Consider the following 13666-nt stretch of genomic DNA (forward strand, 5'->3'; position numbering starts at 1 on the left):
ATATTAAAACAAGAAAGACCATTCAGAATTCAAATAGAAATGCATTACATACACTCTAATAAATATTCTGGGCAACAAAGTCACAAATTGATCAATATTCTGATTTAGACTTTTTCCAGTTAAGACTTTTAGTATATAATTTATTATAATAACTTTAGAAGTTAAGCATCACTAATGTGAAAAGAGAATTCAATTAATCTGACCACTGAGATAACGCAATATTCTCAATATTTTGTAACATATTTAATCTATAACATACAAAACTCATTTTAGCAGGAAATACACATCCATATAGCTAATTGCTCAGTTAACTTCTTTTTCAATGTTAAAAAGTCAGAGTTGATAGTACACATACAAAAAGAAACAGAAGCTTTACCTTATTTTTTAGCTCTTGGGCATTGGCAATAAATGTCTTAAGTTTAACATATATCATATAAATTAAATACTGTATTTACAAAACACAAGTTTTTAAACAAAATACTATACAATATACTGTCTTTATACATTTAAAGGGCACTTCTCTTTACAATGTGTACGAGCCCTTTATATTTTTACCTCTACATTTCCTACGTGTTTTCAGGATCATTCCCTTCCCCAGGATCCCGAAGCTGGATTTTTAACAGTGGATACTGGTCTATGATAAAAGTATGAACCCCAAATTCAAAGAGTACTCTTTACCTTATGGAGGTTCTTCTAGATTTTCCTAGTTAAAAGGCACTTAAAATCCAAATCATGAATTATACTTTTTACATTTTGATTCTGTTTGTCACTAACTATGTCTAACACTTTTTAGTGATATCCTATCACTTGTGTAAGTTCTTTTAAATTACTGTTCTTTTGAAGGGCATGAAAGTGTAAGTAAGCACCACGGCTTACATTGGCTTTTCAACATCTGTGCACACTTAGTATGATTTCTTCATTTGAAATACTGAGAGAATAAATGAAATTCTTATTTACTGCTCTTTGTTGCTATAAAAAGTGTCTCTTTGAAATGACTATTATTCACCCTCCAGTACTGAGTTCCATATTCCAGGATCTTACCCTGAGTACGGACTAGTTATCCTGGCATGAGGATTCTTTCCTTTTCTTTCTTGCTTCATAAACAGATTATATACTGAACTACCAAAAGATGAATACAAACCTGTTGAAGTTTATTAGAACCCCCCAACATCCACATGGTGGATGTGTTGATTGGGTAAAGGACATTTTCAGAGAGGACCAAGGACCTGGGGTTTCCTAGAAAGGAGTCAACTTTACTAGCCCTGCACACGGAAAGAGACCCCCTGGGTTGCACTGTCACTGTATGATGCTGAGGAATCCTGCAGACTGGGTGGAGTACTTACTTGCAAGTGTGGACATCAGTCATGCTTTCACACCTTCTGCAACGAACATAGCAGCACCATATAAACTTACATTCGCACCTCTCCACGTGCCTGACCACATGGGTGTTGTAGCCTCGGCCACAGCAGAGGAGATTGCAGCCATCTGCACCCTCTGACGTACGGTTGCATTCTCTGCCTTGTGTTCCTGGGATCCCCAGTTTCTTGTCCTCCACACAGTAGTTGGGAGACTTATTAACATAAAGCAGGTCATCCTTGTGGATCGGTATCTTCCTCTGATCTTTTTCTCTCCTGCGCATTTTCCTCTTTATTTTGTCTGATATCTGGATACTGTTTTCATATTTATCCTTCAACAAATGGCCAATCTTTTCAAAAGAAGACATGGTTTTCCAGCATGTTTTCACAGCACAGGAGCCAGATACTCCATGGCAGCGACAGTCGACTGACATCAACTTGGCAACAGCCTGAAACCAACAGTAACTGTGTTCAGATACCATTCATTCATGAAGTGTTTCATTCAACAACAGAAGCACAGTTAATCTAATCACTTAACTCTCTGGGCCTGTTTCCTGCTGAACACAAATGATGGTTTTGAACATAAAAGAAGTTTAAGATTGTTTAGGGTTCAAATGTTTTGTCCTTTGGTTTTTATCTCAAATGTTTTGTTCAGATGTCTTGACCCTGTACTGCAAACCTTTCCAAGTTGTATTTAAAATCTTAGACCAGGCTAATACTGTTATCAGAGATTAGCTGAGCTAAGAAGGGAAGTCACTTTCATTTCTGATCCCCTGTCTAATTCTGGGTGTGGGAGGATGCTCAGGCATGCCTGCGTGTTCCCAATACCATTCCCATTCCTTGTTACTCAATCCATGAGTATGGCTCACGGATCAGGAACACCAGCATCACTCCTGAGAAATGCAGTCTCGGGCTCCACTCTGGACCTCCACAATCAAGAGCTGCATTTTAACAAGATCTCCAGGTGACTTATGCACATTAAAATTTAAGGAGCACTGCAGGCAGTTACCTTCACCTCTCATAATGCACAGAAACATCTGCAGAACTTTGAAAATGACTAATGCTTAAATCCCTGATGTTTTATTCCGTGGGTTGAGGTGGAGTCCAGGCAAACTGCTCAGATGATTTTAATGCACATGAATAGATGAGACCTATTGATTCAATTGAGGGTTCTTTGGTTGGATCACAATAAAAGTCAGTTCCATTAATGGGGAGAATGTTGGGGCATTCTATCCCCTATTGACAGGCCACATGAGAAAGTTTAGTTGGTCAAAAGGACAAGGGTCTACCATGCAAGGAGGTCCAATGTTTTGGCTTCTCTGCACCACTTTGGAAGAAGAGTTGTCTTGGACCACACATTAAATACATAAACACGAAGGAAGCTGATGAGCAAAAAAAGGGTCTGTGTGTAATTTTTGTGATATCTGCCATCAAGGTGAGCAAAAACGTCCTCACATAACCCCCTTAGGCCACAGGTTGAACTCCTCCTCCCAGGCCCAGATTTCTGCTCCGAGCAAATTCCTCACCCCCTTTTCTGAAAACTTAATTCATATCATATGTCCTATCCCTGGTAAATCAGTAGCACTGTCCTAGCATAGAAAATAGGGGAAATGTTTATGCAATTTTTCAATTCTAAGTGCTGAGTTCAGTTTGAAAAGACTGAATAATTTAATAAGATTATATAAACATCTATTAGTAATAGCCCACTTGTTAGAAGACACTAGAGTCAAAATAAATGCCACTTCTCTCCACACAAAAAAGGTAAAGTAAAAGTTCAGTTAAAAATTTCCTGTGGGGACTGCACACAGTCACTCACAATCATAATCTTAACACTCTTAGAGTCTGAAGAAGGAGGACGGCTTGAGCTCAGGAGTTTGAGACCAGTCTGAGTCAGAGTGAGACCCCTTCTCTACTATAGAAGTAGAAAAATTAACCACCATAGTCCCAGTGACTCCAGAGGCTAAGGCAAGAGGATTGCTTGAGCCCAAGTTTGAAATTGCTGTGAGCTAGGCTGACGCCATGGCACTCTATCCACGGCAACAGAGTGAGACTCTGTCTCAAAAAAAAGAATTCCAGTGTGGCTAATGGTACAAAAACAATATTGAGATTTCAAAAGCGTTAGGGCTCTAATCTCCTACATACCGGGTTGGCTAGCATAGCTTCCTTCAATCCCCAGATGATGGCAGAGCAGATTTATAAATCGTTGGGGCTGGCTGCAGGTTAATGTGCTGCTGTCAACATGCTGGGTCAAATGAAAAGTGGATCCATCATTCAATAACATGGAAATTATGTGTGTCATCTCACCAAAAAATGGGAAAACCTCACAGTTGAAATTCCATTTGCAGTTCTTATTAGGACTATAAAATGACAGAAGTCTATACGTAGCTATTTTGTAAACAAACCTGACATATTTACAGAATGTTAATTTTTTAAACAAATTCACAATATTTCCTAAGTGATCGAATGAGATAGTATATTTAAAACAATCACTAATATTTGCAACCTTAAATGCGAGCATATGGTGTTGATTTGTACAATGTTTGATACTTTATAGTAGTGTTTAAAATAATAAACAGTATAATATTTAAATTCTGTCCTTCATAGAAATATATGAACATATGCTCTGCTTTGAATTCACAGAACTGACAAGCTAATATATGCATCTATGTTTTTCCTTAACTTAGGGCAAAAAATACCCTTTGATAATAAGAGAAAAATTTATAAAGTATGTCATATTGGCTTATTTGGTTAAATTTATGGCATTTGATATTCATAAAGACCTCAATCTTTAAAATGTCTCCCAGCAAACCAATGTTCAAATTAATCCAATCTGCCTACCTTTGTTCAGATTTTAAATGCCCTATGGATATGATTTTAAAAGAGCTCAATCAGTGCTAGATAATAACACAACAAATTGTTCAAAGAATGCCAAAAACCTACCAATGTATGTTTATGTGTTTAAAGCTGATTGACATATTCAAAATCTCACATAGTGATGATGTAAAGCCTCCCCTCCCTCTGGATCCTGAATGAGGATCGACTTTCTCTTTTCTTAAGTAGTTCAGGTATCATAAGCATTGGCAATTTGCATAGAATGGAGGACAGAGTAGGTGTTCACCAAATACACCAAGACTGGACAGTTTTAACTCATCCTCTGTTGGGAATGGGAGAAAGTGATTTAAAAAAAAAAAAAACCACTGCTGAGAATTCAACAGCATGATGACACTTTGAGCCCACTAAGCTCCCCTCCAATTCCTTACACTTATCCTGGTCCACAACAGCGTTAGCCCACAAACTGACACACTGCTTCACAGGTTAGAAGGATAGAGCGCCTGACTTTCACCTTCATTTACATCACCTGCTGAATTGGCACTGGAATTTGGGGGAGATTTTCCTATCCAAAGAACTAGCCCCTTTAAATACCTGGAATTGATAATTTTTCAGTGATGGCATTTTTGAGTTTCATTAGCTTTAAATTACATGTACCTAACAATAAGTATGAGAAAAGAAATAATATTTCCATTATATATGACATACAGAGGGTGCCGAAAGGATGTCAATACATTTTAAGAAAGGAAAAAAACTGTCTTAAATTTGTAACACTCAAGTCACATTTGCCTTCTGCAATTACAAGAGGTGGTCAAGGTGACTTGTGTTTATCTTTTGTTATCAGTATATTTTGACTATTACAAATTTAATACAGTTTTTTCCTTTCTTAGAATGTGTGAGCATTTTTTGCGTATTATTATTCTACATATTATTTTTCTGCTTTGGAAAAACTATATATACACACAGACATATATATCTATACCTCTATTACATACATATATTCTAGGATAGAAAGATAAATGAATGTCAAGGAGGAGAATACCAATACTTTGACATGCAATTTAAATACTCATTCTCCTATAGTACTCCAAAGGAATAAACTGGACAAATAGGAATTAGAATAAATCAGCAGAATCATCACCCAGAAAATCTGATGAAGCACAGAGTTCAAGAGCAGACACACATATACACACACACGCACACACACACATGCACACACGCGCACACATGCACATTTAACTTTATAGAACTTAGTGCCTCTCTCTCAGAGCACATTTTAATAAATATTTTACTTGATTTAGTTTTATAACAAGACATTTCTTGCACCTAATAAGCAGTTAATGAACAAGTACTTAACTAATGATTCCAATTTTATGGAAAGATAAAGTGTAGTTAAGACATTTGACTTACGCAAGGAAAGTTGATATAAGATATAAGGGCTTTATGTGTGTAGCAGGATAATTTTAGTAGAACAGAGAAAAATAATAGTGGAAACTGCAAGTATATTTGAGGAATACAGGAACACCCTGGGAGAAAAGTATATATGGGAGCTTTTCTGCTAGCGTTCTTAATTAATGCTAAATTGCCATTCTGAGCGGCAGTGATAGCACCGTTAATTTCTAGTAACAGAGAAGTAAGAGAACAGCAGCAGAATGAGTGCTGTGTGGTTATGAGAAAATTCCTTTCTCTACTCTCGTTGAGTTGTTAAGGTTTATAACGATATTAACAGAGGAATGTTTTGTTAACTATTGCAAACAGATGTGCACATTTTGGTGGAATATTTTTAAACTATGGAAGAGCAATTAGGATGGTAGCAGTTAATCTACGGGGCTCCTTGGGCAAGTTTTGGTTTGATAAATTTCTAACACAGTGTAATAGGAAAGATCCATCATTAATACTTAACGTAAATTTAAAAAATGCCTGAGAAGTGATTGGGCTCACAATTTTGACTCAGAGGTAATGTGGTGGGTGGTGATTGCTTTCCGGTACATTACTTTATCCAGATTTTATAAAAATGGCCAGAAAAATTGTTATGGAATATTTTGTGACTAACATTTCATTTTGCCAAACATCAGATGATCTAAGTTTTTATAAAAATTGCAACATGAGGTTGGATGGGTGTGTATGTAAGATTCCTGTTCCTTTGACCCATTTTGTCCCTTTCTGTCCAAAAATATATTTGAACCTGTTGAAAAGCAAAACACTTATGTGTTGTTCAACTACTTAGAAATATTCTTGGAACAGGTCAATGAAAATTTGGGATTGGGCCCTTCCCGCTTTGTTGAGTTACTCATCATAAAACAAATTATGGGGTAGAGAAACGTAAAAGTTTATGAGGTGGACATGGGAAGAATGGAAATATTTTTAAGCACACCAAAAGAAATACCCATAAATATTCCAAGTCACATTATTCCCAGAAGTTCTGCCCCTGGAAGACATCACATCATTCTGCCAACCAATCACCATTCGGCAACATTATTCTTGGAGTCATAACTTTAGGAATGGTGTCAGAAACCAAGTGGGAATCAGAGTATTTAAGGTCAGTGGTTAGAAAATCATCTACCCTGCTCACAGCACTACTAAGCCCCAGCACCCACATTTCTCTGAACACTTTCCTACATTTTGAGTTTGGGATTCTGAGACGAAGAAAATTTACTCAATTGAATACAGACCTTGATTTTACTCAGAAGAATATGTCTATTAGATTAAAATCCTAACTGCCAGTAGTGAAAATTGAGTTGATTCCTCTTTCATGTTAGAGAATAACCTGGAAACCTGTTGTTTTTGTTGGTGGTGGTGGCGGCGGGTTTTTGAGTTGTGTTTTTTTTTTTGCCACTGACAGAAAGAAAAATACAATAAAGTTTTGAATTATAGTACCTTGTGAGAAAAGACCAACAAAACCACCAGCATAGTACCTTCAAAATAACCGGGTAAATATTTTGTAATATTTCAAGATTTTATCTATAATAATGTGGGAGAAAAAATCCTGTAAAACTCTGAAATTCACACACAATATATATATATATATGCATAGGGTGAATATACAGGTAATTGTAGGGAATTGTTTTTTTCCCATAAGGTCAAAATTGGTGCTGATAAGTTAGATGTTTTTAATAAAATCATATTATAAATAATAGTTTAAGATTAACATTAACAGTTAAACAGAGGCAAATATTGGTACCTAATTTGAAAATTATATACAATGAAATAAAACTAAATAGTTGCCAAATGTCACTAATAAAAAATACATTTTAGAACGCTATAGGGCTTTTTATAAGTTCAGAGACGAATTTAAGAGGATTAATCATCATGAATGTTTCTGAGTTTCGATTTTCTAGTTAAAGTTTTTGTCTAGTTACAATTTTTTAAATCTTTACTAAATTACTTAAAGAATGGTTAAGGAAGATTTAAAGTCTCTGTTTATAACAGACATTCATTTAATTGTTTTCTTGTTTTTAAATTATACACAGATTAATTTGACTTTTGTTAATGTTATTTTCTAGTTTAACTTTAGAATTTTAAAGTACTTAGATTCATTACATTTAACCTCTTTTGTATTATGTTAGAAATAATAAAAATTCCTTTATTGAATGACCCTTACATTAAAGCAATATCTAATTCTATTTTTAAATGTAAACTTGGGGGCAAGAGAGATGTATGTAGCTATATTGTTAGGTGAGAGTTATTTTAGTTAGATAAAATAACTTTTAAAAGTTCCTAAAATAATATAAGAAGCATGCCTCGCTATCTATTGACTTCTCTATTTTCTATTTTGAATTGGAAGCTCAAATTTGAGTCTGAAGTGTTATGGTGATATATTTACTGAGTTTTCTTGTTTAATGTTTTAAATCACGGTGGTTGAGTAAAGAAAACTGGCTGAAACTTGAAACTATGCTAAATGGATTTCATTTATTCACTTTCCAAAAATGTGAAACAAATGTAGCATATAGTAAGTTTCAATATTCCTAAGAGGTACTACAACTTGTTTTAATTTATTTTAGAAGAATGTGGCAGATTGCAATGATTACTTTGGGACCTGTATAGGTCATTAGAAATTTACAATAATATGCATGTGCTGATATTCCTGTCCTGAAAAATTAATTACAATGTAGAAAATATATATTTAATTTTTTTTCACTTCCTTTAGGAAAGTCACGACGAACTGCCAACTAAGTCAACTATGTTGCAGAACTCAAACTTTACTGTGTCAATATATTCATTAATGTAAATACATAAAAGTTTAAGCTGCAAGTATACTCCATTTTAAGAAAATTTAATGTAAGAAAATCATAATTTATAAAAGAGGTTAATTAGGTGGTGATTTATTAAATTTGTCTCCTTCAATTTTTAATATATATTTTACAATATCCATGTATTTATCATATATTTATAACTTTTTTACGCTTTCCTGTATTTTAAGAATTTAAAAAATGGACTTACTTTGCTTTAAGACATAATACTATTTGCCTTAAGAAAAAATTTGCCTAACAAGAAAATATCAGTTAAAGGTTATATATTTACTAAGAATATTTGCTTGGGAAAATAAGGATAAAACTGACAATATGTTTTGGAGCCATTTCCAGTTTAAAAAAATCTAAAAAATAGAATCAAATTTGGGGAAATTAAATTGGATTCCTTTGCATCAGAAACACAGTTACTGTAGATCTTGTTCTGACTCTGCCACTAGCCAGCTAAGAGGGTGGAACCAAGTGACTCAACAAGCATTTGTACACCTATTATTTTATAATTAATGTTTTAGGTATAAAAGGCATACAACCACGCACATATTCAATAACAAGATTAAACTCACATAAGATGGAGAACCTAAAGTAAGCCATGTGGTTAGTATTATACACGTGAGGGAATATATGCATATTATGTGTATTTATACAAATATGAACACACAGACATAGGCAAATATGGATACAGACACACATGCACATGTGTATTTGTTCTGAAAAAGCCTTCCTTGATCCTTTTACCAGACAAGCAATTTGTCAATTGCTTACAAAGGATGCTTTAATGAGCACATGTTTGGAAAGGAAGATTCCCTATTCCTCCAGTCTTGGAACAAGCAACATTAATATTTGGTATCCCACGGGAAGGCTGCCACTGTTTTACTTTTCAACTTTTTGGACAGATTTATCTAGAAGTGTAATCCTAGCGTTATTTACTCAAAGGCACTGGATTTTTTTTTTTTTTTTTTTTTTTTTGAGACAGAGTCTCTGTCACTGTCATCCAAGTAGAGTGTCTTGGCCTTATAGCTTACAGCAACCTCAAACTTTGGGCTCAAGAGATCCTCTTGCCTCAGCCTTCCTAAGTAGCTGAGAGTATAGGCGCCCGCCACAAAGCCTGGCTAGTTTTACTATTTTTAGTAGAGATGGGCGTCTCCCTGTTGCTCAGGCTGGTTTTGAATGCAGGAGGTCAAGCAATCTACCCACCTCAGCCTCCCAGAGTGCTAGGGTTATAGGCGTGACCCACTGCGCCCTCCAAGGTGCTGGATTTTTATTATTCATTCTCTAACACATACCTGCCTTCCAGCTTCGTTGTTATGGAGGTTCATTGCTAGCAGTACTTTGTTTTCTTTTCCCGTGGTGTTTCTGATGGGAAAATCTAGGAACTTTCTGCTGAACCACATGCCATACTGGACATCGTCAGAGCAGCCTCCCCAATGCCAGCCTTCACTCGCCGAGCCGCCATTCTGCAGTGTGGTGTCGCAGGAACACTCCGTCATGTTGCCTGCGCTGCATGACCTGGTCACAGAATGCACCAGGCCTGCAGCCATCACAGCATAAATAAATGCTGTCTCCTTGGTGCCTGGAAAAAATATAAATTACTAAATTAGACAGCCATATCACTCTTTGTGTTCAGAACAAAGCCTCCTACTCATCATCTTACCAGATAAGCCATTTTTGAATTGTTTGCAATGAGTACATATTTAGTAAGGAAGATTTCCTGTTATTTTAGTCTTTTAGAAAGCAACATTAATTTTCAGTATCCCACTTAAGAGGATTGTTATATATTGTGTGTTACACATTGTCCTCATACTTCAAAATCATGTGTTTATTTGAAAAATTTGAAATGTATGTCAGCACCTAGTTTGGTACTTAATAGAAAGTAGTAGCTCAACAATGCATGTTGAATTTAAAATTCTTCCCAAGGATACTGTCTTGTGAATAATACAACGCCTAAGGAGACTAGATTACTTTCTTTTCTTTTTAAATTTAAAATGTGTTCTCACAAAACACCAGCTGAAAATTTAGTGTGACTTTCGTTTATGTCAATAATACATGTCAGAATGAAAATTAAAATTAAGACAAAAGCAATCAGATTAAATGGTACAGTCTACCTTCACAATAAAAACTAATAATATGAAGTAGTTAAACAGTTTAGATAGTACTAGTTAATCCTCTTACTCCTAAATGAAAGGCAAGATAATTGAAATGTCACTAGCTGAAAAAAGAGAATCGTCATGAAAAAGTACTGAATATTGAAAAAGATGTATTTAGCACATCTGCAGTACAGCTTGAGCTAAAATCTTTGAAAATTGAAGTTCCATTAAAACATTGATAAAATAGACTAGAAGGAACTCAGCAGGCGACTTCTTTTTCTTTCCAGATGTTTAGGTTGGAGTAGAAACTGTTTCCCGCCCGTTGTCCAATAAACCTTTTCAACAGCTGATGCCTCTGCATTTCGGCAACTGTAAAGAATGCATCTTTCTTTCTTTCTTTCTTTCTTTCTTTTTTCCTCTACAAGGGATCAGGGCTCCTTTGTAAGGGTGTGTTGGCCAAAACGCAGCGGGAGAAATGGGATGCTTTGGCTGGTGGTGTTTGCCGGACCCCGTGGAGAAGGGTCAAAGGTGGAGGGAGAACGGAAATGAACATGAAAAACTACGAAGCATCCTCAGCGCCCTGGCCCTAAAGTTCTTTGAATCTGCTGATAGTCCTGGAACAGTCCTGGCTCCCTGTTCTTTTATCCTTCCCCAGTGACCTCGCACGTGGACGTGGAACTTCGCGTTAGCGCCGCTTCCCCGGCGGCGGGAGCGCGCGGAGGAGGTTAGAGAGAAAGACCGGAGAGCCGCGGAGAGCGCCAAAGTTCAGGTTTGCACGCTGGGGTGTCGGGGACTGTGGCTTTCAAATCGTCATTTTTCCGTCAACCCAGGGCTAGGCGGAGCCAACAAGTGTGGGCTTCGCGGTAATTAGCCGCTTGTCCAGGGCTCGGTGCGCTGCGGAGCTGGTTAAATCAAAGCAGATGCAGCGGCCGCATTCCCCGCTGCAGACATCATGTTTCTCCAGCTGGTCACCCACGTAGGGGGGCGCTACGGGTCCGAGGGGGTCGGCGGGGTAGGAGAGTCAGAGTTCTCCTCTAACTCAAGAGGGGCGCCACCGGAAGGAAGAAGAGTTCCAGCCCCAAGAGCCCAGCTGTGGACCTGGGGAGTCCTTCCCTCCGGCCCGCACCTGCACCCCAGGTCTGGCCTCGGTCGCTCCCAGTTCGTGTAAACTAAAGCTCTTTCTGCGGGATAAAGAGAACTACAGGGCCACGTAAGCACTATTTATTTACTTCATTTGGGGATCTGACGGAGGAGTTGTCGCCTTCCGTCCGCCGCCACCCCGAGGGTCCCGGGACTCACCGCTGCTCAGCTCGTAGCCAAAGAGAGGGCTGGTGCCGAATGGGGCCGCGGCGGCGGTGGTGGAGGTGGCGACCACGCAGTTCCATCTCTCGTGTCTGAACTGGTTCCTGCACTCCTGAATGCCCAGCCGCGCGCCTTCTCGGATGCTGGGCAGCAGGTACGGTTTCCTCTTGCACAGCTCCTTCTGGCGGCTGTTCAGCGGCAAGTTGGCGCAGCCCAGCTTCTCCGGAACCCCGAAGGAGGCGATGCCCAACCACCTGTGAGAGAGCCACGGCCGCCCCTAGCGTAAGCCTCTCCTCCGCCCTCCCCCACCCATTCCAGATGTTTTCCCGAAAGTTAGGTCACCCGCCTTGGGGTCCCCCTTCTCCTCCCCCCAGCTTCAGTTAGAAGTTTTCTGGGGTTGGGCTATCCCTTTTGCCACATACCCGATGCGCCCTGAATCCCCTATACTCACATCCAGTTTCCTTGGGCTCCGTAGGGGAACAGCGCGAGCAGGGCTGCCCACAGCGCGCACAGGCGGGCCAGTCCTAGGAGCGCCGCTCTGTCCATGACCCCTGCATGGAGTCGCCCAGCCGCAGCCGCTCCTCTTTTGCCCTTTCCTCCCCAGAGGCCGGCCGGGCCGGAGGTCAGTGGCCCAGCACCAAGTTGTCTCTCGCCCTCTTTCCCTTTGCATGCAACATAAAAAGTAGGCCGGCAGTGATAGGGACTCTCAGCAGCTTCCCCCCGGGTTTGCGGGGAGCAGTAGGAGAGGTGGAGAAAGGAGCTTGGGGCCCTCCTCCGGCGCAGAGTCAGAGGTGTGCCTGCGAGGCGGGAGCGTCCCTCGCATTCCTAGGTGGGAAACTTCTGTTGATGTCTCGGTGTCTCCATCGCCCTCGGCCTCTCCTCCCATCTCCTCCCCCCGGCCGCGCCGGGCGCCTGATTGGCCCAGCTGCAGCCCCGCACCTCATCATCCCGGCACCTCAGGCTCCCATTGGCTGAGACCCGGCTCCGCGAGGGGCGCCCGGCCCGCGCCTTCGGGACTGCGGGTCTAGACCCCGGTGTGTCGTGACCTTTCCTCCTGTCACGGTCCCTTTAGGGTGGGTGGTTGTGCGGTTGACTCAACCCGAAGACTGCGGGCGCTTCTGTCTTTGCAACCTTAGGTGAAAGCGGGGGTTTGAGGGGAAGACGTTTGGGTTCCACCCGCCGCAGCCGCATCTGGATTAGCCTCAGGGTGGAGTGGCTGGAAAATCTCCCTGCCCCTCTTCCTTTCCTCTCCTGCACCTCACAGGAGAATAAATTCTATTCAGTCAGAGTTGGTACTAACCAAGTTGACCTCCCGAGCACCTGCTTGAGGTCTGTCAGGAGACTCTGGGTGAAGTGCACTCATGCTTATGAGCGTCGTCATTTATGTATGCATTTATTTTTAGCGGAAGGGAAGATTCGGGCCTAGAGTCTAAACTACCATATTTAAATTGTGTTCTGTGATTCCCTTTCCCTGCCTGCCTTATTTTCTGCAGTCCTTAGCAGAAGACAGGGCCCAAGAAAGTGAGTGAGAACTGTCTGGGAAGCCGTAGCACAGATGAGGGCTGTGTCCTGACCCTTTTTCTTCAGACGCACATTTGGCTGTCACAGAGACCTTGGGAAAGACTACGCACCGAAGACGGCCCAACAAAGCCAAACAAATAAACAAAAAACCTATTTATCAAACACCTCCTGTGTGCCAACCCCGTGAAAATTTATAACAAGATCCCTTCCCTCAAGTGTACAAATCAGCCATGCAAACAAGTCTAAAACAAGAGAATTTGAGATGATCAGTAACCGAGACTACAGATCCTTTCGGGGTGCTCTTCTGGACCAAAGATAGTTGAGAAAT

General features: G+C 39.8%; 1 protein-coding gene across 1 annotated transcript; it reads right to left on the reverse strand.

Annotated features, from left to right (window-relative positions):
- Window positions 1-1160: 1160 nt before the first annotated feature.
- Window positions 1161-12375, reverse strand: WNT16 (Wnt family member 16). The gene is made up of 4 exons (XM_012805123.2): window positions 12269-12375; window positions 11815-12071; window positions 9715-10001; window positions 1161-1804 (listed from the first exon to the last, which is right to left on the reverse strand). Exons 1-4 carry the CDS (start codon window positions 12361-12363, stop codon window positions 1340-1342), a joined length of 1104 nt encoding a protein of 367 aa, XP_012660577.1. The 5' UTR covers window positions 12364-12375; the 3' UTR covers window positions 1161-1339.
- Between the last annotated feature and the right edge of the window lie 1291 nt (window positions 12376-13666).

This window comes from Otolemur garnettii, unplaced genomic scaffold (genome assembly GCF_000181295.1).
Source record: "Otolemur garnettii isolate 467f Iridium unplaced genomic scaffold, OtoGar3 scaffold00037, whole genome shotgun sequence".
Taxonomy (NCBI): domain Eukaryota; kingdom Metazoa; phylum Chordata; class Mammalia; order Primates; family Galagidae; genus Otolemur; species Otolemur garnettii.

What these genes read in the sequence shown, in the direction of transcription:
- WNT16 (XM_012805123.2), bottom strand. Translation starts at nt 12,363, where the DNA reads ATGGACAGAGCGGCGCTCCTAGGACTGGCCCGCCTGTGCGCGCTGTGG. An exon ending in TGGCTACGAGCTGAGCAGCG is followed by an intron (nt 10,002 to 11,814) that starts GTGAGTCCCGGG and finishes TATTTTTTCCAG; the next exon opens with GCACCAAGGAGACAGCATTT. An exon ending in ACAACGAAGCTGGAAGGCAG is followed by an intron (nt 1,805 to 9,714) that starts GTATGTGTTAGA and finishes TGTTGGTTTCAG; the next exon opens with GCTGTTGCCAAGTTGATGTC.